The sequence below is a fragment of the Mobula birostris genome, chromosome 32 (assembly GCF_030028105.1).
Source record: "Mobula birostris isolate sMobBir1 chromosome 32, sMobBir1.hap1, whole genome shotgun sequence".
In the NCBI taxonomy this organism is placed as follows: domain Eukaryota; kingdom Metazoa; phylum Chordata; class Chondrichthyes; order Myliobatiformes; family Myliobatidae; genus Mobula; species Mobula birostris.
In genome coordinates this window covers 8,526,476-8,551,058 of record NC_092401.1, presented here as the reverse complement: position 1 = coordinate 8,551,058, position 24,583 = coordinate 8,526,476, and the positions used below count along the sequence as shown (strand labels likewise).

Below are 24,583 nucleotides of genomic sequence, written 5' to 3'. Positions count from 1 at the left end.
CTCGCTGTCTGTCACACCACCAAACAAGGGAAACAGGTAATGCCCAACAGATTCTTGTGATTGTGAGAGAAACATTCAATACAATCACCCATGGTTACACTGCATGCTGCCTTCGCACATCGACTCTGATGCCGTCGATGCTTTTCAGTAGCAGGCAGCAACACGGTCTGCACCTAGTCTAGCTCCTCTTATCAACGGGCAGCTTATTTATGGGTTAGACCAGCAGTACCCAAAGTTTTTGGGAGTCCAGTATTGTCTCGGGATTGTAAAAAAAAAGTTTAACAAAGAAAAAAATACCTTTGGTTGGCCCCCAAAAGGCCGCTATGTCTGAAGGCACCACTATCTTACTCATGATGGACTGGGCTGTATCCACTACTTTTTGTAGGATTTCCTTTCAAGGGCGTTGGTGTTTCTGTACCAGGTTGTGATGCAGCCAGTCAATATACTCTCCACCACGCATCTATAGAAATTAGTCAAAGTTTTAGATGTCATGCTGAATCGCCACAAACTCCGAAGGAAGTAAAGGTGCTTCCTTGCTTTCTTCGGAATTCTGCTTATGAAGAAATTGCCCCTACATCCAAGGAAGATTTAAGGATTGCCATCAGAGCTCATGCTGGTGCCTCACCATATTCTCTTGTCAACACAGGATAAATCTGAAGTGACTTATTACCATGAGTAATGTCAGTCATCTTTTCTTCTTGTTTCCTGGTGAAGATAGGATTTGCTTTTACCTTGGATATACACTCTGTGGCCTTTTTATTAGGAACCCCCTAACCTAATGAAGTGGCCATCGAGTGTAGGTGGTCTTTTGCTGCTGTAGCCCATCCACTTCAAGGTTCGACGTGTTGTGCATTCAGAGATGCTCTTCTGCATATCACTGTTATAACAGTTTCAGTTACTGTCGCCTTCCTGTCAGCTTGAAGCAGCCTGGCCGTTCTCCTCTGACCTCTCTCATTAACAAGGCATTTCCACCACAGAACTACCATTCACTGGATGTTCGGTGCATCTTTGAACTGTGGGAGAAAACTCTACACTGTCACGGGGAGAACGTACAAAACTCCTTACAGGCAGCAGTGGGAATTGAACCTGGGTCTCTGGTACTGTAAGTCGTTGTGATAACCAGTGCACTACCCACTTTATGGAGCTGAAAATTCCGAGCTTATTCTATCCATTTCAAGACTTGTTGCGCACACCCATGTCTCTGTTGATTCACCCCCATTGACAGTGCAGCTTTGTTTATATCACCTCTGCTCGTTCTACCAAAGCGTCTTACTGACGTTCCCACTGTTGGCGAATATGCAGTTAGAATTGTTGTAAAATTTTTGCTGATGGATTTTGACTCTGTGTGTGTGTATGAGTGAGAGAGAAGGTGTACGGCTCTATAGAGACCATAAGACAACGGAGCAGAAGTCGGCCATTCGGCCCATCGAGTCTGCTCTGCCATTTTATCATGAGCTGATCCATTCTCCCATTTAGTCCCACTCCCCCACCTTCTCACCATAACCTTTGATGCCCTGGTTACTCAGATACCTATCAATCTCTGCCTTAAATACACCCAATGACTTGGCCTCCACTGCCGCCCGTGGCAACAAATTCCGTAGATTCACCACCCTCTGACTAAAAAAATTTCTTCGCATTTCTGTTCTGAATGGGTGCCCTTCAATCCTTAAGTCATGCCCTCCCGTACTAGACTCCCCCATCATGGGAAACAACCTTGTCACATTCACTCTGTCCATGCCTTTCAACATTCGAAATGTTTCTATGAGGTCTCCCCTCATTCTTCTAAACTCCAAGGAATACAGTCCAAGAGCAGACAAACGTTCCTCATATGTTAACCCTCTCATTCCCGGAATCATTCTAGTGAATCTTCTCTGTACCCTCTCCAACGTCAGCACATCCTTTCTTAAATAAGGAGACCAAAACTGCCCACAGTACTCCAAGTGAGGTCTCACCAGCCCCTTATAAAGCCTCAACATCACATCCCTGCTGACATATATGCTGACATGTCAACACCCCTCTCTCCCTCAAAGTTCTGCGGGGACACGATTGCGGGCATGTGCCTCCTGTCGAGCAGTGTGATGCGGCTGGTGAGTGAAGACAGCAGTGAGGACTGGGTGGATTTGCTACTGCAGCGCCGATCTGCTTACGTCCTGAGGTGAGCTGCAGAGTGGGCTATGTGTATGGCGGGGGGTGGGGGTATGATTGAGAAATGGGAGGATGAAGAGGACAAATGATGGAGCCCACCTATTTTAATTCCACATCCCATTCCCGCCATTCCGATATGTCCATCCACGGCCTCCTCCGCTGTTGTGACAAGGCCTCACTTGGGTTGGAGGAACAACACCTTATATTCCATCTGGGTAGCCTCCAACCTGATGACATGAACGTTGATTTCTCTAACTTCCTGTAACGCCCCTCCCCACCCTTCACCGTTCCCCATCCCCTTTTCCCTCCCTCACCTTATCTCCCTGCCTGCCCATCGCCCCCCTCTGGTGCTCCTCCCCACTCTTCTTTCTTCCATGGCCTCCTGTCTCTTTCACCAATCAACTTCCCAGCTCTTTACTTCATCCCCCCACCCCCAGGTTTCACCCATCACCTAGTGTTTCTCTCACCCATTCCTCCACCTTTTAAATCTACTCTTCAGCTTTTTTTCTCCAGTCGTGATGAAGGGTTTCAGCCCGAAACGTCGACTGTACTCTTTTCCTAGATGCTGCCTGACCTGCTGTGTTCCTCCGGCATTTTGTGTGTGTTGCTCTGATTTCCAGTAACTCTTGTTTGTGATGGGAGGAAAGAAAAAGAGGGTTTTGTGGGAACGGTAGAGGGACAACGCGGGGAGGAAATGAGATAAGAGGACTTGGGGGCACAGTAGTGTAACGCTATTACAGTAGCAGTAACCTGGGTTCACGTCCACCGCTGTCTGTAAAGAGTTTGTACGTTTTCCCTGTTACTGTGTGTGTTTCCTCTGGGAACTCCAGTTTCCTGCTACATCCCAAAGATGTACAGTACCAGTTAGGAGGTTAATTGGTCACATGGGTATAACTGGGCGGTGGGGCTTGTGGGTCAGAAAAGCCTGTTACCGTGCTGTATCTATTAAAAGAAGTCTTGTGTCTTTGTGTGTCTTTCTGTCTGCACGTGTGTCTGTGTGTGTATGTCTCAATGTGTGTGGGTCTGTTTCTGTACCTGTGTGTACATTTTTGCACATGGAAGAGGGGAAAGATGATATGGGGTGTGAAGGGAAAGGGGAGAGAGTGTGGTGTGGGACGAGTGGGTGAGATTACAAGGAGCTACAGATACTTCTTCATGGGTATGTTTTACAGGGGAGCTGCCCGATACCAGTTCAGCCACCAGATCCTGAGAGACGAGGAGTCCTTCTTCGGAAGCCGGAAAGTACCTCGAGATCGGCGGATTTCCATAATTTGCAGGAACCTGCCCATCAGCTCAGAGTCAGCTGATCATCCCTCATATACCCATGGTAATTTATAAACCAACGTTCATTTATAAATTAATCCAGCTTGTGAGTTGTGCTGTTTGGTTTTGTTGGGCAATTTCTCCCCGACTCTCACACTGGCTCACAGTAATCACACTCTGGGCTGACACAACAGAGGTCTTTATTTGAACAGAGGGAATAAGTCCAAGCGTTTTAACAGCATTCTTTAAAATAAATAAATAATTTAGATACATAAATATTTCTGACGATACGAACCACCGGCGATCTCAGCCTCCAGCTGCTTGTCACTGAGTCAACCTCCTACTCTAACCCCCACCCTGCCCCACTCTAAAGATCGAATTACCTTCGTCACAGATAATGGAAATGTTAAAGAGCGCCAGGTTCAGTATAAATACTTACTGTATTTACAGCATCGAGCTTAGCGGCAGTTCAATAGGCAACAGAAAGTCTTATGTTTCTTGAAACTCCTTTATTCTCTCCTTGAACACCACAACCTGCCCCCCCCCCACCCAATCCCCTCTCTGAAACCCTCGGTCCGATGAGGCATCAGTTCCTTCATTCACCTCCTCTGTTACATCTCAAGTGTCTGTCTGTCTGTTTCTGTGTGCAAAGTTCCTTGGGCCGGTGACTGCAGAGTGTGAGCAGTGTGGGAACAGCACGTAGGACCTGCGATCCACCCCTCCAACCGCTCAGGGTCGTGCTGACATATTCCCAACTGCCTGCCTGCTGGTATCAAAGCACCTAGCCCAACCCTGGAGAGATGAGGAACTTGGGATGGAAAGGAGATGCACAGGAGAGAGAGAGATCTCCACCATATTGAGCCCTCCCCTCAACCACTATCCCAGGGACCGGTCTCAGTCATTTACCCCAACACAACCTTTTTGGATCTTCGGTTACCCTGTGGAAGGGGTTCCATTCATGCCCACACCCTGACCTTTGTTCTTCACCCCCAACCAGCTCAAGAATTTGCCTCGTTTGGATTCCCACTTTGGTCTCCCTAAATTCCCTCACAATCCCTCCACCCCACCCCCCTCCCGCCAGCAATGGTTACCCGATACAGCTGCACTCTGAAGCTGACAGCTTTTCCACCCTGTGCCAGCGGTTCTGGTTGTCCAGGAAGCTGACATCCTTGAACTGTGTGGGCCGGCAGCATGGGTCGCTGACGATCTTCTCCCGGGACAGGTTGAGGAAGTCGGCCTTGCGCAGGAGGAGGGAGAGGGTGAGGTCGTGGTTGGTGCGAGCCAGGGGGCAGCTGCCACTGCAGTACTTGAAGAGGATAATTTCGTCGGAACGATAGCCCAGACCCAGGTCCTGCACCCGCAGCTGCAGTGCCCGCAGCCGGCAGCTCCTCTCCTCCCACGCCTCTCCCTTCCTCGTCACGGACATTTTCCGCTTTCTTCGCGACCTCCCCGCATACGGCTGTGGGTCTGAAGCTTCGAGAGACGAGACCGATGAAGGGGACGGTGAAATGATGAATTCCCCATCTGGATCTCTGTCGGATCGTCGGAGTGTACTCGCCCCCGTCTCTGACAAAAGCAGAAAATGAATTCATACAGTATTTCATTTCATCCATTTCATCAGAAGTTTTATTCACTAACCGCAGAGCCTTTACAAGCAAAACTAATGTCTGTCCACTCCTGGAGTAAGGGAGCAGCTAATCACAGCTACTGTGCTGGGTCTGCTGTTTTTTTAGACCAGGTATTGAAAGAATATTAGTGAACCAGACAGGTTGTTTATAAAAATCCCGTGGCTTGTGATCACGTTACTGATACCAGCTGTTTATTCCAGGTTTGATGAATCTGTCATGGGAGTTTATTTGAAGTTGTGGTGGAGGAAGCACGGGTGCAAATTACCGGAGTAAAACTTCAGGGAAGTTTGCCTCTTTCCGACAAAAGCTACAAACGGGGGAATCCCAGTTTAACATTGACTGGGATCACATCCCAGGCCCTGTTTATGTAATCCAGGTTCTCTGTGTGGGTGGAAACAGATCCCTCTGTTCACCTGAGTAGGTGTTTCCAGCAGGAGCCACGAACCTGGTCTCTGTTCCTTCCAGTACTGGATATAGACTCTAAAACCGTACTGTGGCCTCACCCGAATGGAACTTCCTTTGGATTATGTTTTATACGATTAATAATCTTGGTGCAGGTTATTTTATGAAACAGACATTCAATTATAAATATATATTTATTTAGAGATACAGCCCTTTGTACCGCACCGCCCAGTAATCACCCGATCCAACCCTGGTCTAATCATGAGACACTTTTCAATGGCCAATTAACCTAACTGATACGTCTTTGGACTTTGGGAGGAAACCAGAGCACCCAGAGGAAACCATATGCACACGGGAGGGAACTTGCTTACAGAGGAAAACGGAATTGAACTCCAAATTCTGACGCCCAAGTTGTAATAACGTCATGCAAACTGCTACACTACCCTGACAGCCTCTGTGTGTGTGTGTGTGTGTGCGCACACTATCTTGAAACTCGTGTTGATAAACTGAATGCGTGAGTTTTACTTACCTGGCAGATGCGGCATTGGATCCCTGTTCTCTGGAGATCCGCTTCCCCTGGCTGGTTGATAAGCAATGGGAAAGATGACCAGGAGCGTTAGCAACAATGGGGATGTCATTGTCCCAGTGTGCAGAAAGCCTCTCCACAGAAGAAGATACTCTTGTGATGACCAAGCAGAGCGAGTTCCCTGCGTTTGCTCTGATTTCTTTATCTGATTTTAATTTCAGCTGCTCTTGCTTTGCTGCTGCAGGATGTTTGTGATGGAGTGAGCGAATTGGAGTATTTAAAGCGCATCTGTACCCTGAATCCTTGCACTGACACATATTTCATACGACATTCCTGGCATGGCTAGCCGGTGAGCTGCCGGGTGTCAGCAGGTCCAAATACCTCAGACTGCTGCAGAAACCACGTTAACCGTGAGCAAAGCAAATCTCATCCAGCTCCAGCCAATGAGTCATCAGCTGTAAGGCAGCAGTACCGGCAGAGTCCACCAGAGGCAGCACGTGCCTCAAGACTGCTCCAGGAGGACCTCCCTCACATCGGCCTGCTTTATTCTTAAACTTCCTTAAAAGGATGGCAGTGGAGCAGAGACAGCTCTCTGGCTCCTCTATTAACCTTGGAGTAACAATGTCTCTTCAGAAATTGCAGTTCAATCCTCTTTAAGTCTGCACAGAGTACTGCATTCACCAGACCCTTACTGTAACACACATGCACATGTTCTACACGTGAGCACACACCAGACCAGTGGTGCATTCGGTCACATCCGGGTTGGCTCGTGCACCTGGGTCTCATTTGAAGCCTGTGCCACACCCAGACCCTCTTGCACCTGTCCTGTGAATCAGACCCATCGTACACCCGTGCCACATTGAGAACCCAGGTCTCATTTTATACCTGTACTCCCATGATACTTCCAAAAACCCATCAGACAGCCGGGCTGTGTTCTGAAACCTTTGCACGTCTACACTCTGTCCAGAACTCGCAACACATTCGAGCCCTGTCCAGTGCCCCTCACACGCCAGAGTCCAGCACGCTTGTATTGTGTAAATAATCTGGGCCATAAATGACCTTGGACTTCAAAGTAGCAAGCAGCGTTTACGATCACGAGAACCAGGTGATGACCATCATCAACAGCAAAACCTAATCACATTTCATAATATTGAGCATTCGCCAGTTCCCTGCAATCGATGTCCGAGTTGACGAGGAATTTAACTGAACAAGAGGTCCTCTCTCCTCATCACCTACGGCACACAGCAGGAGCACAGTGGAATGTCTGCCATCTGGAAGAAATGCAAGTAACTAGTCAACAAGCGTGACCGAGCAGCTGGTTTGGATCGGGAGCTCATCCAACCGAAACTACGGTCACTCCACAACTGGTAACACAGCGGCTTCAGCGTGTAATTTGCTGAGGCTAATCTGGCAAGACCTTTCAAACTCTGTGGCCTTTACCACCAAGGAGTAGAAGCCTTTGAAACAACAAGAGTATGACTACCACGTTCCCTCCACTTCGCCTCATGGTCACTCACTCCTCACTGTGCCATTACTTTTTCCCTTGAACTATGGGATTACAGAACGCTCCACAAGCACAACCTCGTTATTTTTATTTAGAACATAGAAGAGTGCAAGCACAAGAGCGGCCTTCTCAGCCCACAAACCAGCTAAAGAGCAAATCAAAAGCACCCAAAACTAATCCCTCCTACCTACGTAATAGCCCTATCCCTCCACCTTTCCCACAGTCATGTGCCTACCTAAACGTTTCTTAAAAGGCTCGAATGTGTTTGCCTCTGCCACCACACCAGGCAGAGCATTCCAGATATCCACCACTCTCTGAGTAAAAAAACTTACCCCCACATACCCCTTCTCACTTGCAATGGTTTTGGATGTTTCTACCCTGGGAAACATGCTCTCTGTCCACTCTATCTGTGGCCTCTCATTATCTTATAAACCTCTATCAGATCTCTCCTCAGTCTCACCACTCCAAAGAAAACAACCTAAGTTTATAGTCATAGTTATACTTTATTGATCCCGGGGGAAATTGGTTTTCATTACAGTTGCACCATAATTAAATAGTAATAAAACCATAAATAGTTAAATAGTAATATGTAAATTGTGCCAGGAAATAAGTCCAGGACCAGCCTATTGGCTCAGGGTGTCTGACCCTCCAAGGGAGGAGTTGTAAAGTTTGGTGGCCACAGGCAGGAATGACTTCCTATGACACTCAGTGTTGCATCTCTGTCGAATGAGTCTCTGGCTGAATGTACTCCTGTGCCCAACCAGTACATTATGTAGTGGATGGGAGACATTGTCCAAGATGGCATGCAACTTAGACAGCATCCTCTTTTCAGACACCGCCATCAGAGAGTCCAGTTCCATCCCCACAACATCACTGGCCTTACAAATGAGTTTGTTGATTCTGTTGGTGTCTGCTACCCTCAGCCTGCTGCCCCAGCACACAACAGCAAACATGATCACACTGGCCACCACAGACTCGCAGAACATCCCCACCATCATCTGGCAGATGTTAAAGGACCTCAGTCTCCTCAGGAAATAGAGACGGCTCTAACCCTTCTTGTAGACAGCCTCAGTGTTCTTTGACCAGTCCAGTTTATTGTCAATTCATATCCCCAGGTATTTGTAATCCTCCACCATGTCCACCCTGACCCCCTGGATGGAAACAGGGGTCACTGGTACCTTAGCTCTCCTCAGGTCTACCACCAGCTCCTTAGTCTTAGCTGAGCTCTCCTGATCGCACATGCCCTTTAAACCAGGTAGAACTATTGTAAGCCTCTTCTACACCCTTTCCAAAGCCTCAATATCCCTCCTGGCAAAACAGCAAATTTCATATCACCTAGTGGTGATTGATCTTTCGTACTAAGCACTGTGTATCTTGTCACCTACTGTACCTTCAGTGCTCTGTATGTGTCACCCTTCACATTGTGTGTTCTATAAACCATCAGCACTACACCACCTCCTGCACCATCTACCAGCTCCTTGCCCAGCACACCTCTCATACACACAGTGTGATTGGATCCGTCAACACGGTGAACCGCAGCTGCGGAACAACAGAGAAGACGGCCAAGGACAGACAGTCGTGGAGGACTTTCACTGCTGCCCTAAACACCAGCAGTGTAACAGGCAGTTACTAACTATTGGAATCCACACTCCCATCAAATTATAAACGTCAAGCTAACATAATGACAAGAGTAACAGACACAAAATGCTGGAGGAACTCAGCAGGTCAGGCAGCATCCATAAAAATGAATAAAAAGTCGATGTTTCAGCCGAGATCCTTCTTCAGGACTGGAAAGGAAGGGGGAAGATACCGGAATAAAATGGCGGGTAGGCTAGGGGAAGGTGAGTGGAAATGGTCAAGGGCTGGACAATTTGGGATCTAATAGGAGAGGAGAGTGGACCATAGGAGAAGGGGGACTTGGGGTTTAACATAGTGGGTTGCTCTGATTGCTGTACAACTGGCCATGGGTTAGGTGCCATCACACCACCAGCAGACAACCCTCTGTTGAGTGCTGGATGGTTATTCAGCAGGAAATGGTATCCTCACTCAGGAGCGGGAGAGCCCAGGAGTCTTGCAGTGGTGTGTGGTGGGCCGGAGAGGGACGGTCAGTCAGCCACCGAGCTGGCTCCTGCAGCCTCGACTTCTTCGCAGACCTGGAATGCTGAGGGAATTCCTGTGGACTTTCTGAACGAGGTGCTTCTCCCATCAATCTATCATGCACAAGATGCTTTTGACATTCACAATACTTTGAAATGCTCAGTCAAATTTTCTCCGAGTAATCCTGCAGACTTTCCTCGTAAATCCCTCAGCACCTCTTGTCAGCCCTTCACAAATCACCCTTTCTGTTTCAGACAGAATATTTCCACCGACGAGCTCCCCTCGCTGCGACCGTGAGCAAAAGCATTAACAGCTATAAGGCAGGAAGCACCTGCCTGCATTGACCATTGGTGGGAGTGATCAGAATAGGTTGTGGTTGCATGGGGTCTCAGCTCCCTTTGTTCTGACCACCTTCCCCACAGTCAGGGCCAGGAGATGGTCTGTACACCGACTGATGTGGGTCTGCTGCGCAGAGTCACTCTAGGTCAAGTCACCAGTAAAGAAGGCTAATGCAGCGTTAGCGTTCATTTCAAGAGGGCTAAAACATACAAACAGGGATGTATTGATGAAGCTTTATGAGGCTTTGGTCAGACTGCATTTGGAATAGAATAAGGAATTTTGGGCCCTATGTAAAACCAATGATGTGCTGACCCTGGCAAAATTGATTCACAAGAATGATCCCTGGAACAAAAGGTTAAATGTATGTGGATAATTCAATAGCCCTGGACCTGTACTCAGTAAACACAAAATAATCTGCAGATGCTGGGGTCAAAGCAACACCCACAACACACTGGAGGAACTCAGCAGGTCGGGCAGCATCCGTGGAAAAGATCGGTCAACGTTTCAGGCTGGAATCCTTCATCAGGACTGTAGAGGGAAGGGGCAGAGGCCCTATAAAGAAGGTGGGGGGAGGGTGGGAAGGAGAAGGCCAGTAGGTTCCAGGTGAAAAACCAGTAAGGGGAAAGATAAAGGGGTGGGGGAAGGGATAGGCAGGAAAGGTGAAGAAGGAATAGGGGAAAACAATGGGTAGTAGAAGGAGGCGGAACCATGAGGGAGGGGGCAGAGTGAAACTGAGGGAAGGGGAGGGAATTACCGGAAGTTGGAGAATTCTATGTTCATACCAAGGGGCTGGAGACTACCTAGACGGTATATGAGATGTTGCTCCTCCAACCTGAGTTTAGCCTCATCATGGCAGTAGAGGAGGCCATGTATGGACATCAACCGACCTTTTCCACGGATGCTGCCCGACCTGCTGAGTTCCTTCAGCATGTTGTGAGTGTTGCCTGTACTCAGTGTTCGGAAGGATGAAGGAGAATCTTAGTAAACAACTGAATATTGATAGAGTGGGTGTGGAGAGGCTGTTTCCATTAGTAGGAGGGTATAGGATCTGAGGGCACATCTTCAAAATAAAAGAAAATCCCTTTAGAATTGAGGTGAGGGGAAATTTCTATAGCTAGATGGTGAGGAACCTACAGAATTCATTGCCACAACAACTGTGGAGGCCAAATTATTGGGTGTTTTAGGCAAAGAATAATAGGTTTTTGATTGGTAGTGGGGATTACAGGGAGAGGGCAGGGGAATGAGGTTGAGAAAAATGCCAACTATGATGAATAGCAAAAGCACTGTAAACCCGTAGAATCCTGGCTCGTCCTACACTGTGCATTGAGAAGAGCTGGTAAACTATTGACTGAGAGGTTAAAGTGCCCTGTGTATCACACAGTTCCCCATAGAATGTTCAGGTCAGTAAGGGGATGCTTACCCGTATTACGTGGGAAGCTGATGAAGGAATTTTCACCATTTCAGCAGGTCTCTGTACACCCCGCCACACACACACCAAGTCAAGTTTATTGTTATCTGACTGTACATATACAACCAAACAACACAACATTCCTCCAGACCATGGTGCACCTGTGATACATAATTCACACACAGCACAGAAAATAAAGTATTACCATAAATATGTTAATACAATTTAATTCAAAGTGCAAATGAAATGTGCAGTGTGAGTAAACGGTGAGCAGTACAGTAAACAGGTCCCTGTCCTTGTGATGAGATCTCAGTGGTGGCAGGACATTCATTAGTCAGACAGCCTGAGGGGAGAAGCTGTTGCCCATTCTGACAGTCCTAGTCCTGATGCCCCTGAACCTCCATCCTGATAGTAATGGATCAGATTGTGGAATAGATGGTTGGGATTCTTAAAATTGTTTTGGCCCTTCATATACAACGGTCCTGGTAAATCCTCAGTTTCCATACCACACAGTGGTGTAGCCAGTCAGGACACCCTCGATGGTGTTCCTATAGAAAGTTATTAAAATGGGAACGGGGAGACCTGCACGCCTTAATCTCCTCAGAAAGTGTAGACCATACTGTGCCTTCTTGACTAATGAGGAGGTTCTAAGGTGTTTGCCTAACTCCTATAATCTCAAAAGCAGATTTGGGTAAACCTTTCCATTCTGTCTGGTGTGGAGCGAGCCAGAATGCCCCAAATACCCAACCATTCCAAAACCAGAAGAAGGATCTTGTCCTAAGATTTTGACTGTGTGTCTCCCACTGCAGATGCTGCCTGATCCTTCAGTAGTTTGCTTTTGGCTCCAGGTTCCAGCATCTGCAGTCTCTAATGTCTCCAAACCCCGATACCCCTATACATATATTCTAACACAAAAGGAATTCCATTTCTCCAGATCCCACCAATCAAGGAAAATCCTTTATCCAAATTCTTTCACTCCAGGAACTCCCTCTGAGCTCTGGTTGTTGGTGGGCAATATTGATGGAGCTGGGGGGTGGGGGGGGTGCGGGGGGTGGAATTGAACACTGAAAGTGGAAGTTCTGTCTAGAAAATTTGAATTAGGCCTTTCAAGAGGAAAATGAGGGAACATTTCTTTCCACAAAAAGCTGGTGGAAATCTGGAATTCTTGCTCCAAAAGGATTGGCTGCAAAAGGACATTTGGAGCTTCTAAGGCATTGCATTTTAATTGGGAAAGGATATCAGAGGATGAAAGGGCTGAGTAAAGGATTTAAGTATCAGTTCCAAGAGCCACATTACCTCCCAGTTCCAGGGTGGATATTCCACACTGAAGTACATTTGCAGGGGCTTTCTATTAATGTTGAGGAATGGGAATTATTTTCCAATGACACATTCTTGTGTGTTCTTTCACTGATAAGGGATGAGAGCTTCAAAGACAGACTCTTCCTGGAATTTAACTCCTGAAGACCAGACCCCTCTCTCTGGTAATTAAGTCTCAAAATTCAACTAAGACCATCCCATTTTTGCTCCTTATTTCTCAATTTTATCCTCCTTTGGGCATTTACCCTTTTTCTGCATGAAGGCTCTGATTGAACTAGTCAACCGGGCCACTGACCTCATGTTCCAACCATTCAGAGTCTTGTGATGTTCACCGCCCTCTGGGCTGTAAAGTGACCTTTCACCCCAACTCCCATCGTCCTACTTATTGGCCAATCCTCTTTAACAGGCATCTCAGGCTACGCAATCTTCGGCCACCTGAAATAGTGTCTGTTTACTTTACCTAAACCCTTCTTCCACCAAATCTCCTCTTGATGTTATGGACTCTAAGAACAATCATGGAATTGGTTGTGGACTTCAGGAGGGGGAAGTCAAGGGAATACAAACTCATTGAGGGATTGGCAGTGAAAAGAGTGAGTAGTTTCAAGTTTCTGGGTATCAACATTTCTGAAGGTCTTCCCTAGATGCAACATATTGATGCAATTACAAAAAGACACGCCAGTGGTTATATTTCTTTAAGAATTTGGTATGACACCAAAGACCTGTTAATTTCTACAGATGTACTGTGGAGAGCATTCTAACTGGGTGTATATCACCATCTCGTTTGGAGGGGCCACTACACTGGATCAGAAAAAGCTGCAGAGGGTTGTAAACTCAGCCAGCTCCACTATGGGCACCAGCATCCTCACATCAAGGACATCTTCAAAAAAGCATCATCTGTCATCAAGAACCCATCACCACCCAGATCATACACTCTTCTCGTTACTATGGTCAGAGAGAATGTACAGGAGCCTGAAGGCACACACCTAATGTTTTAGAAATGGCTTCTTCCCCTCACTGGATTTCTGAATGGACAATAAATTATGTATTTTACTGTACTGCTGCCATTACACAACAAACATCATGATATAATGTCCATGATAATAAACTTGATTCTGATTTTGATCAATTCCAACTTTTCCAGTCTTTCATTCCAGGCACAGTCCAATATATCCCTCAATATTCCCCTGAACTTTCCATGGCTAGAATTGGACTCATATTCCAGGTAAGGTCAAATTAGTGTTTTATATGAACGTTCAGCATACTCTTTTGCCTTTTGTACTAAGTTCAGGGTGTCAAATGATTCATCAGCTGTCTGGTTAATTGGTCCTACCATGTTCAGCTGTTGCATACGAGCAAGTCTGGTCTCTGTCCTCGGAAAGCAGCATCCATCATCGGCAACCCCCACCATCCAGGCCATGCTCTCTTCTCACTGCTGCCATAAAGAAGGAGGTACAGGAGCCTTAGGTCCCACAAAACCAGGTACAGGAACAGGCATTACCCCTCATCCATCAGGCTTCTGAATCAGAGTGGATAACCTCACATGCCCCAACACGAAACTGATTCCACAACCTACGGACTCACTTTCGTTTCTAATTCTGCTCCTGCATGTTATAGTCCTGCCCTGCCTCGATGGCATAAACCTACCCAGAACCCCCAGCAAGTGCTCCCTAAAGAACCACCACATTTCTGTTGTGCATTTCCGAGTACATCCATTCCCAATTTATGCTCCCCAGTTCCTGCATTGTAGTTCACTTTCCTCCAATTAAATTCTTTTCCTTGCTGCCTGCTCCTACCACTCTCCCAGGCCATGGAGTTGTGGTCACTCTCTCCGAACTGCTCACCCACCAAGAGATCTGACACCTGACCTGATTCATTGCCTCATACCAGATCCAGGATGGCCTCTCCTCTAGCTGGCCTGTCTACATATTGAATCAGGAATCCTTCCTGGACACACCTAACAAATTCTGCCCCTTCCAAACATTTTGCACTAATGAGCTACCGATTAATATTAGAGAAGTTGAAGTTCACCATGACGACAACCTGTTACTTTTGTGCCTTTCCAAAATCTACCTCCCAATCTGTTCCTTGGTGCCTCTGGTGCTATTAGGGTGTCTATAGAATATGCCTGATAGAGTGGTTTCTCCCTTCCTATTTCTGACTTTCACCCATACTGACTCAGTGGACAATCCCTACATGATGTCCTCTCTCTGTGTAGCTGTGACTCTACAAATGAAAAGGTTCAGACCAAACATCAGGATGGGGAATAAACGTCATCTCAGTGACTTTGATCGTGCAGTGATTGTTGGTGCCAGACAGGGAAGTTTCAGTTTCTCAGAAACTGCTGATCTCCAGTGATTTTCATGCACAACATTTTCTAGAGTTTACAGAGAATGGTGTGGGGGGGGGGGGGGGGACCCAAAATCCATTCAGTGGCATTTCTAAGGGCGAGAATGCCTTGTTAATGAGAGAGGTCAGACTGGTTCAGGAGGATGGGAAAGTAGCAACAGTGGGATACAGAAAAGCATCTCATATGGTATGTCAAACCCTGAAGTGGATGGGCTACAGCAGAAGACCACGAACATACTCAGTGGTCACTTCATTAAGTACAGGAGTGTGGCTACTGAGTGTGTGTGTAATTGTCAGTAACTTTTCCAGGTACTGTAGTGAAGATGATTTGTATTTTCTAGAAGCTCCCCAGTTTCTGTGCAGCAGGTGTCTTGCTGTTTGAATCTGGCTAATTCATAGGTTACATCTCATCAATGGAATGTGCTTTTATCTCTAGTCTGAGTATGAGACAACCATGGTTTCTTTTTTTCCCTTCTTTGTAATAAAATGGCCATAACCATCAAATTTTATTCCTCATATTGACTTCCGAAGAATCTCCGGATCAAAAACTCCAGATCCAACATCAGTCATATTTAAATAATGATCAGACAGGTTATGGGCCAGAGGGTAACAGATACCAGTGACTACAACTAGCCAGCTGCTTTTTGGGGAGGAAGGAAAATTTCAGGAATTGCAGTGGGAGAGAAAATGGTCACGTGTGCTGAACCATTCTATGTGCTATGTTCTGAAGAGACCAGAATCCCAGGGAATGATGGATTAATAAATAAACAACAAACTGAGAGAGTTTCCTCTCTGAGTCCCAGAACTCACCAAGTTAAAGCCCCCCTTCCATCTCAAAGGAAGCAATGGGACTTGTTTAATGTGATAACATGGCCTGTGCTCCAGCCACTCAACCTCTACGTGAATGATTTGCATTTATGATTAATCCCTTGTGTCTACAAACATCCCGTCTTGCTGCAGCATAATCTGAGGTCAAAAGCAGGGAGTTGTAGCCACATTGTCTCGCAGGCATGCTTCAACAGACTGAGTCTTGGGATGATGGGATCGTTCTCTGAGGATAGCTGGAGTAGGAGTTCCCTCAACACAGTGGAGGCAGGAGGACTGAGAGCTGACCTCATTGGCTGGAGCAGGGTGAAACTCCAGTGAAACTCTGATGCATTGTCTCCTTGGCGGCCACACTCTTCCTTAGGCATGGTTTCTCCAATAGCCGCCACAGCTGCAGTGAGGGCTCCAGTAAAGGCCAATGTACTGTTTTCACTCCTAACTGTGTACTTGCATGTTAACTTCAGCTAAACAAGAACCCGTCGTATTACAGAAAAGATACTGGTATGGACAGAAGACTGGCTGACAGGCAGGAGGCAAAGCAGTGGATATACACAGGACCGTGTGGGAGGCTGAAAACCACACAGATGAGACCTTTACTGATCATAGTTGGGAACTTAACATCCAAGGATATGTATTGTATCGAAAGTACAGGTATCATTATCGGAGGAGCAAAGGATTAGCAACTCAAAATTCCTTGGTGTTATTATTTCGAAGGACCTGTCCTGGGCCCAGCACGTAAGCGCAATGACAAAGAAAGCAAGACAGCACCTCTTCTTCTTAGGAGTTTGCGGAGAAGGCCTCTCCTCCAGCTGGCCCATCTACGTATTGAATCAGGAATCCTTCCCGGGGAGTATATTGATAATATCAGGGACCTTCACCACCCATGACATGCTCTCTTCTTGCCGCACCATCAGGAAGAGGGTACAGGAGCCTCAGGACTCACCCCACCAGGTCCAGGCTCAGTTATTACTCCTCAACCATCGGGCTCTTGAACCAAAGGGGATAACTTCACTCAACTTAACTTGGCCCATCATTGAAATGTTTCCACAAACAATGGACTCACTTTAACGGACTCTTCATGTCATGTTCTCAATATTAATTTCTTATTTATTTATTATCTTTTTGTATTTGCACAGTCTGTTGTCGTCTGCACATTGGTTGAACACCCCAGTTGGGTGGTCTCTCATTGATTCTGTTATGGTTATCAGTAAATAGATTTATTGGGTATGCCCACAAAAAATGTATCTCGGGGTTGTATATGGTGACATATATATACTTTGATAATAAAATTACTTTGAATTTTGAAATTTGAGGTAGGCAGAGGGATGGTTCTGTTGGTAAAAATGAAATCAAATCCTTAGAAAGACGTGACATAGGATCTGAAGATGTAGAATCCTTGTGGGTAGATTTAGGAAACAGCAAGGATAAAAAGATCTTGATGAGAGTTATATACCTGCCTCTGAACAGTAGACTGGATATGGGATATAATTTGCAGTGGAAGATTAAAAAAAGGTATGTAAAAATGGTCATGTTACGATAGTCGTGGTGATTTCAATATGCAGGCAGATTGAGAAAATCAGGTTGGTGCTGGATCCCAAGAGAGGGAATTTGTAGAATGCCTACAAATTTGAGAGGTATTTAGGTCAGCTTGTGATTGAGCCCACTAGGGGAACAACAATGCTGGAATGGGTGTTATATAATGAACCAGATTTGATTAGGGAGCTTAAGGTAAAGGAACCTTTAGGAAGCAGTGATCATAATATGATCAAATTCACTCTGCAATTTGAGAGAGTGAAGCTAAAGTCAGATATATCAGTCTTATAGTGCAATAAAGGGAATTACAGAGGCACGAGAGAGGAGTTGACTAAAGTTGATTGGAAGGGGACACTATCAGGGATGAAGGCAGAATAGCAATGGCTGGAGTTCCTGGGGGCAATACAGAAGGCACAGGATATTGCAAGGATAAATAAATATTCTAAAGGGAGGATAATGCAACATTGTTTGACAAGGGATGTTAAAAACAGTACAAATGCAAAAGAGAGGACGTAAAATATAGCAAAAATTAGTTGGAAGGCAGGGGATTGGAAAACTTTTCAAAACCAACAGAGGGCAACTAAGAAAACCATAAAGAGAGAAAAGATGAAATATGAAGGTAAGCTAGCCAATAATATAAAAGAGGATACCAAAAGAGTTTTCAGATATATCGAGTAAAAGAGAGATGAGTGTGGATATCAGACAGCTGGAAAATGACACTGGAGAAGTAGTAATGATGGACAAAGAAATGGCAGGTGAACTTATCGAGTATTTTGCATCAGTTTTCACTGTGGAAGACACCAGCAGAATGCCAGAAATGGAAGAGTGTGGGGGGGGGGGCGGCAGAAGTGAGTATTGTTGCTACTACTATGGAGAAGGTGCTTGGAAACACTGAAAAGTCTGAAGGTACTGTAGCTAAGTCATCTGGACCAGATGGAGTACACCCCAGGGTTCTAAAAGTGGTAGCTGAAGAAATTGTGGAGGCATTAGTAATGATCTTTCAAGAATCAGTGGATTCTAGAATGGTTCCGGAAGACTGGAAAATTGCAGATGTCACCCCACTCTTCAAAAAATGAGAGGGGCAGAAGAAAGCAAATTATAGGGCCAGTTAGTCTTACCTCAGTGGTTAGGAAGATGTTGGAGTTGATTGTTAAGGATGAGGTTTCAGGGTATTTGGAGGCACAAGATAAAATAGGCTAAAGTCAGCATAGTTTCCTTAAAGGAAAATCCTGTCTGACAATTTTGTTGGAATTCTTTGAAGAAATAACAAGCAGGATAGACAAAGGAGAATCGATGGATGTTGTCTATTTAGATTTTCAGAAGGCCTTTGACAGGTGCTGCACATGACACTGCATAGCAAGATAACAGCCCAAGGTATTACGTGAGAGATGCTAGCATGGATAGAAGATCGAATGTTACAACTTAATTAACTTGTATGAATATAGGGGAAGGAGTCTTTATATGCGATTTAGTATAATGTACTGATATATTTTTTTTCCTGTACTCTGTATTCTTATATGTAAATTAGTTAATAAAAATATTGGAAAAAGAAAGAAGGTTGACTTACTGGCAGGAGGCAAAGAGTGGGAATAAAGAGAGCCTTTTCTAATTGGCTGTCAGTGACTCGTGATGGTCTGCAGGGGTCAGTTTCAGGACTGCTTCTTTTCAAGTTATACGCAGTGCCTTGAAAAAATATCCAGCCCCCACAACTATTTTCACATTTTAATATCTTGTTTTCTAAATTTAAGATATGTCGAAGTAGGCTTTTTTGTACTAATCATCAAAACATTATGCCTTATGTCAAATAAAAAGAAAAATTCCAAAACCTGTCTACTAAAAATTAAAAACCAAAATTGTGAGGTTTTATAATTACATGCCAACTTTCCTCAGGTATATTACCTTTCCTACTCACCCAATTTGATGATGTATAAAATTAATTTTTTCAATGAATTCATAATAATAAATACCCCCTTGCTCTGTAAGGTCCTACAGTATGGTAGATTTTCAAAAGGCCAAACCAAAACGAAGACAAAAGAGCATTCAAAACAAGTCAGGGAAATGATAACAGAAAAGCACAACTCTGGGGAAGGGTACAAGACCATCTCAAAGGCACTGGCCATGTCTCAGGGTTCAGTGCAGTCCATTGTGAAAAAGTGGGAAAAATATGAAACTACAGCCACACTGTCTAAGTCAAGCCGCCCCTCTAAACTTAGTCACTGAAGAATGACACTTGTAAGAGAGGCTACTGTGACACCAACAGTCACTCTCAGTGAGCTGCAGAAGCGAGTGACTACAACTGGAGATGAAGTTCATGGCTTCACAAGCTCTAAGGCCTTCCTTGCATAAAACGGGTTTATGGAAGAGTGGCAAGGAAGAAGCCCTGGGTAAAAAAAAAATGCAGTGTATCCTTGCCCATGAAGACATTACAAAGCATCACTTAGAAGATACTATAAAGATGTGGAAGAAGGTTTTGTGATCGGATGAGACTAAAAGAATGGTCTAGGCATGAAATGGCAACTGTTTATTCATTTCCATAGATGCTGCCTGGAGTGCTGAGTTCCTTCAGCACTTTGTGTTTGCTGCTTTGGGGTTCCATCATCTGCATACTTTCCCGTGTTGATAAGTGGAAATTTTTGGCCTCAACATTAAGTGGTATGTGTGGCGTAAATCAGCAAAGTAACACTGTCCCTACGGTGAAGTATGGTAGAAGTAGCATCATGCTATGGGGATGCTTTTCAACAGCAAGGACTGGAAATCTGGTCAGGTTGATGGGAAGATAAATGCTGCTAAATACAGAGAGATCCTGGATAAAAACCTGCTAGTCTCTAGTCTCTGCCATAAAGCATAAACTGGGAAGGTAGTTTGTCTTTCAGCAGGACAGCAACCCAAAGCACACTGCCAGCACATCGATGGAGTAGCTTCAAATGAAGAAAGATGTCCTTGAGTGGCCCAGTCAGAGTCCTGACCTTAACCCGATCAAGCATCTTTGGCAATGAATCAATCATCTAAATGATAGAATTCAACCACAAACAAGAGAAAATCTGCACATGCTGGGAATCGAAGCAACACTCATAAAATGCTGGAGGAACTCAGCAGGCCAGGCAGCAACTGTGGAAAAAAGTACAGTCGACGTTTCGGGCCGAGACCCTTCATCTGAGTGATGGTATTGATGGCTTTGTGGTCAAGCTTGCAGAAAATACAAAGATAGGTGGAGGGGCAGGCAATGTTGAGCAAGCAGAGATTCTCTGGAAGGATTTGGTCAGATTAGGAGAAGGTGCAAAGAAGTGGCAGATGGAAGATACTGTAGGGAAGTGTATGGTCATGCACATTAGTAGAAGGAATTAAAGTATAGACTGTTTTCTAACTGGGAAGAAAATTCATAAATTGGAGGGGCATAGGGACATGGGAGTCCTAGATCAGTATTCTCTAAAAGTTACCTTGCAGCTTGAGTTGGTGGAAGGAATGTGAATGCAATGTTAGCATTCTTTTTTGCGAGGAGTAGAATATAAAAGCTGGGATGTAATGCTGAGGCTTTATAAGGCATTGGTGAGACTGCATTTGGAATATTGTGAGCAGTTTTGGGTCTCTTTTCTCAGAAAGGATGTACTGGCATTGGAGAGGGTCCAGAAGAGGTTCACAAGAATGATCCCAGGAATGAAAGTGAAAGTTCTGGTTCTGATTCTGAAGAAAGAGGTGGCAGGGGTAGGGGTGATTTGGGGATATCAGTGAAACCTATGGAATATTGAAAGCCCTACACAGAATGGATATTCAGAGGATGTTTCCTATAGTTGGGAGTCTGGGGTCAGAAGACACAGCCTTTACCACATCCCTTTAGAACAGAAATGAGAAGGAATTTCTTTAGCCAGAGGGTGGTGAATCTGTGGAATACATTGCCACAGACGGCTGTGGAGACCAGTTCATTGTGTATATTTAAAGCAGAGGTTGGTAGGTTCTTGATTAGTAAAGGTGTTAAAGGTTACCGGGGAGAAGGCAGGAGATTGAGGTTGAGAGAGGTAATAAATTAGCCATAATGGAATAGCAGAACAAACTCAATGGCCCAAATAGCCTGTTTCTGCTCCAAGGTCTTGTGGTCTTGACACCCCTTGGTCAACATTAGCTATTTCTCCTTTTGGTATAAAATATTGTTCTTCCAATAAAATCAGTAATCCTGTATTTTCCTATATTATGCACAATCTTTTCCCCTTCAGTTCTCTGGTGGAGTCTCTGCATCCTTTTCACAGGCAACTTTATCACCCTTGTATTTTTTATATCAGTAGCAAATCTGCATGCAGCACACCACACCTTTGTCAATAACGGACTTTAATTAAGTGAGTGTACAGATCCCATAAGGCATAGGAGCAGGAGTAGGCCATTTGGCCCATCGAGTCTGCTCCACCATTTCATCATGGCTGATCCACTTTTCCTCTTAGCCCCAATCTCCTGCCTTCTCCCTGTTTCCCTTCTGCCTCTGACTAATCAAGAATCTATTAACCTCAGTCATAAATATACGTAAAGACTTGGTCTCCACAGCTGCCTGTGGCAAAAAATTCCACAGATTCACCACCCTCTGTCTGAAGAAATTCCTCCTCGTCTCCATTCTAAAAGGATGCCCCTCTATTCTGAGGCTGTGTGCTCTAGTCTTAGACTTTCCCACCGTAGGAAGAATCCACTCTCTCAAGGCCTTTCACCATTCAATAAGTTTCAATGAGGACACCCCTCATTCTTCTGAATTCCAGTGAATACAGGGCCAGAGCCATCAAACGCTCTTCATATGACAAGACATTCAATCCTGGAATCAGTTTCAGCACATCCCTTCTAAGATAAGGGACCTAAAACTGTTCACAATACTCCAAGTGAGGCCTCGCCCATGCTTTATAAATTCTTCGTATTACATCCTTGCTCTTATATTCTAGTCCTCTTGAAATGAATGTTAACATCAACATTGCTTTCCTCACTGCTGACTCAACCTGCAAACTAACCTTTATGGAATTCTGCACAAGCACTCCCTAGTTTCTTCATGCCTCAAGTTTTTGTATTTTCTCTCCATTTAGAATATAGTAAACCCTTTCATTTCTTCTATTAAAGTGCATGACCATAAGCTTCCCAACACTATTCCATCTGCTACTTCTTTGCCCATTCTCCTAATCTGTCTAAGTCCATCTGTAGCCTCTCTACTTCCTTAAAACTTACTGCCCCTCCAGCTATCTTCATATCATTTGGAAACTTTGCAACAAAGCCATCAATTTCATCACCCGAATCATTGACATAATGTAAAAAGAATCAGTCCCAACACAGACCCTTGTGCAACACCACTAGTCACCGGCAGCCAACCACAAAAGGCTGCCTTTATTCCCACTCTTTGCCTCCTGCCATCAACTACTGCTTTATCCATGCTAGAATCTTTCCTGTAATACCATGGACTCACAGCTTGTTAAGCCATCTCACGTGTGACACCTTGTCAAAGGCCTTCTGAAAATCCAAATACACAACATCAACCAATTTTCCTTTGTCTGTCCTGCTTGTTATTTCTTCAAAGAATTCCAACAGATTTGTCAGCCAAGATTTTCCCTTGAGGAAACCACTCTGACTACAGCCTATTTTATCATGTGGCTCTGTGTACCCTGAACCACATCCTTAACAATCGACTCCAACATCTTCCCAACCACTGAGTTCAGACTAACTGGTCTATAATTTCCTTTCTTCTGCCTCTCGCCCTTTTTGAAGAGTGGAGTGACATTTGCAATTTTCCAGTCTAGAACCTAGTGATTCTTGGAAAATCATTACTAATGCCTCCACAATCTCCTCAGCCATCTCTTTCAGAGCCCTGGGGTGTACGCCATTTGGTCCAGTTATCTGCCTTCAGACATTTCAGTTTCCCAAGAACCTTCTCTCTAGTTATGGTAGGATCACACATTTCACGACCCCTGACACCTGGAACTTCCACCATACTGCTAGTGTCTTCTACGGTGAAGACTGATGCAAAATACTTATTCAGTTTGTCCGCAATTTCCTTGTCCCCCATTACTAATTCTCCAGCATCGTTTTCCAGCAGTCCGATATCCATTCTTGCCTCTTTTAGACTTTATGTAGCTGAAGAAACTTTTAGTATCCCCATCGGCAACAGGCTAACAATGTGAGAATGACTTTTCTTCCTACACTCTGGAAATAATTCAAAGGTACATTTAATATCGGAGTACATACAGTATACCACCTGAAATTCCTCTTCACAGACATCCATGGAACAAAGAAACCCCATGGAATGACTGATAGAAACATTGAAGTCCCAAAGCCCTTCTTAGACAATAGACAACAGACAATAGGTGCAGGAGTAGGCCATTCAGCCCTTTGAGCCAGCACCACCATTCACTGTGATCATGGCTGATCATCCACAATCAGTATCCAGTTCCTGCCTTATCCCCATAACCTTTGATTCCACTATCTTTAAGAACTCTATCCATCTCTTTCTTGAAAGCATCCAGAGACTTGGCCTCCTCAGCCTTCTGGGGCAGAGCATTCCATATATCCACCATTCTCTGGGTGAAAAAGTTTTTCCTCAACTCCGTTCTAAATGGCCTACCCCTTATTCTTAACCTGTGGCCTCTGGTTCTGGACTCACCCATCAGCGGTAACATGCTTCCTGCCTCCAATGTGTCCAATCCCTTTATAATCTTATATGTTTCAATAAGATCCCCTCTCAGCCTTCTAAATTCCAGAGTATACAAGCCCAGTCGCTCCAATCTTTCGACATATGACAGTCCTGCCATCCCAGGAATTAACCTTGTGAACCTACGTTGCACTCCCTCAATAGCAAGAACGTCCTTCCTCAAATTTGGAGACCAAAACTGCACACAGTACTCCAGGTGTGGTCTCACCAGGGCCCTGTACAGCTGCAGAAGGACCTCTTTGCTCTTATACTCAATTCCCCTTGTTATGAAGGCCAGCATGCCATTAGCTTTCTTCACTGCCTGCTGTACTTGCATGCTTGTTTTCAGTGACTGATGTACAAGAACACCTAGATCTCTTTGTACTTCCCCTTTTCCTAACTTGACTCTATTTAAATAATAATCTGCCTTCCTGTTCTTACCACTAAAGTGGATAACCTCACATTTATCCACATTAAACTGCATCTGCCATGCATCTGCCCACTCACCCAGCCCTCCAAGTCACCCTGCATTCTCATAACATCCTCCTCACATTTCACACTGCCACCCAGCTTTGTGTCATCAGCAAGTTTGCTAATGTTACTTTTA

General features: G+C 45.1%; 2 protein-coding genes across 10 annotated transcripts in view; one reads left to right on the top strand and one right to left on the bottom strand.

Annotated features, from left to right (window-relative positions):
• Positions 1-24,583, top strand: part of alkbh7 (alkB homolog 7) — a 57,597-nt gene that overhangs the window by 5,399 nt on the left and 27,615 nt on the right. Inside the window, exons 3-6 of one of the 8 annotated variants that reach the window (XM_072248496.1) lie at positions 2,031-2,155; positions 3,318-3,472; positions 13,784-13,851; positions 16,515-18,811. In XM_072248496.1, coding sequence (XP_072104597.1) covers positions 2,031-2,155; positions 3,318-3,472; positions 13,784-13,851; positions 16,515-16,868 — 702 coding nt within the window. In that variant the 3' untranslated portion in view covers positions 16,869-18,811. The other 7 variants (XM_072248497.1, XM_072248500.1, XM_072248502.1 and 4 more) reach the window with 7 other exon arrangements.
• On the bottom strand, positions 4,492-14,044 carry LOC140191259 (neurturin-like). 2 transcript variants are annotated; one of them, XM_072248505.1, is made up of 2 exons: positions 13,960-14,044; positions 4,492-4,974 (listed from the first exon to the last, which is right to left on the bottom strand). In XM_072248505.1, exons 1-2 carry the CDS (start codon positions 14,012-14,014, stop codon positions 4,496-4,498), a joined length of 534 nt encoding a protein of 177 aa, XP_072104606.1. In that variant the 5' UTR covers positions 14,015-14,044; the 3' UTR covers positions 4,492-4,495. The 2 variants fall into 2 exon arrangements, with proteins under 2 accessions (XP_072104606.1, XP_072104607.1); XM_072248506.1 differs by lacking the exon at positions 13,960-14,044 and adding an exon at positions 5,968-6,066.

What these genes read in the sequence shown, in the direction of transcription:
- LOC140191259 (XM_072248505.1), bottom strand. Translation starts at nt 14,014, where the DNA reads ATGCTGCTTTCCGAGGACAGAGACCAGACTTGCTCGTATGCAACAGCT. An exon ending in GTATGCAACAGCTGAACATG is followed by an intron (nt 4,975 to 13,959) that starts GTAGGACCAATT and finishes TGCTTTTGTCAG; the next exon opens with AGACGGGGGCGAGTACACTC.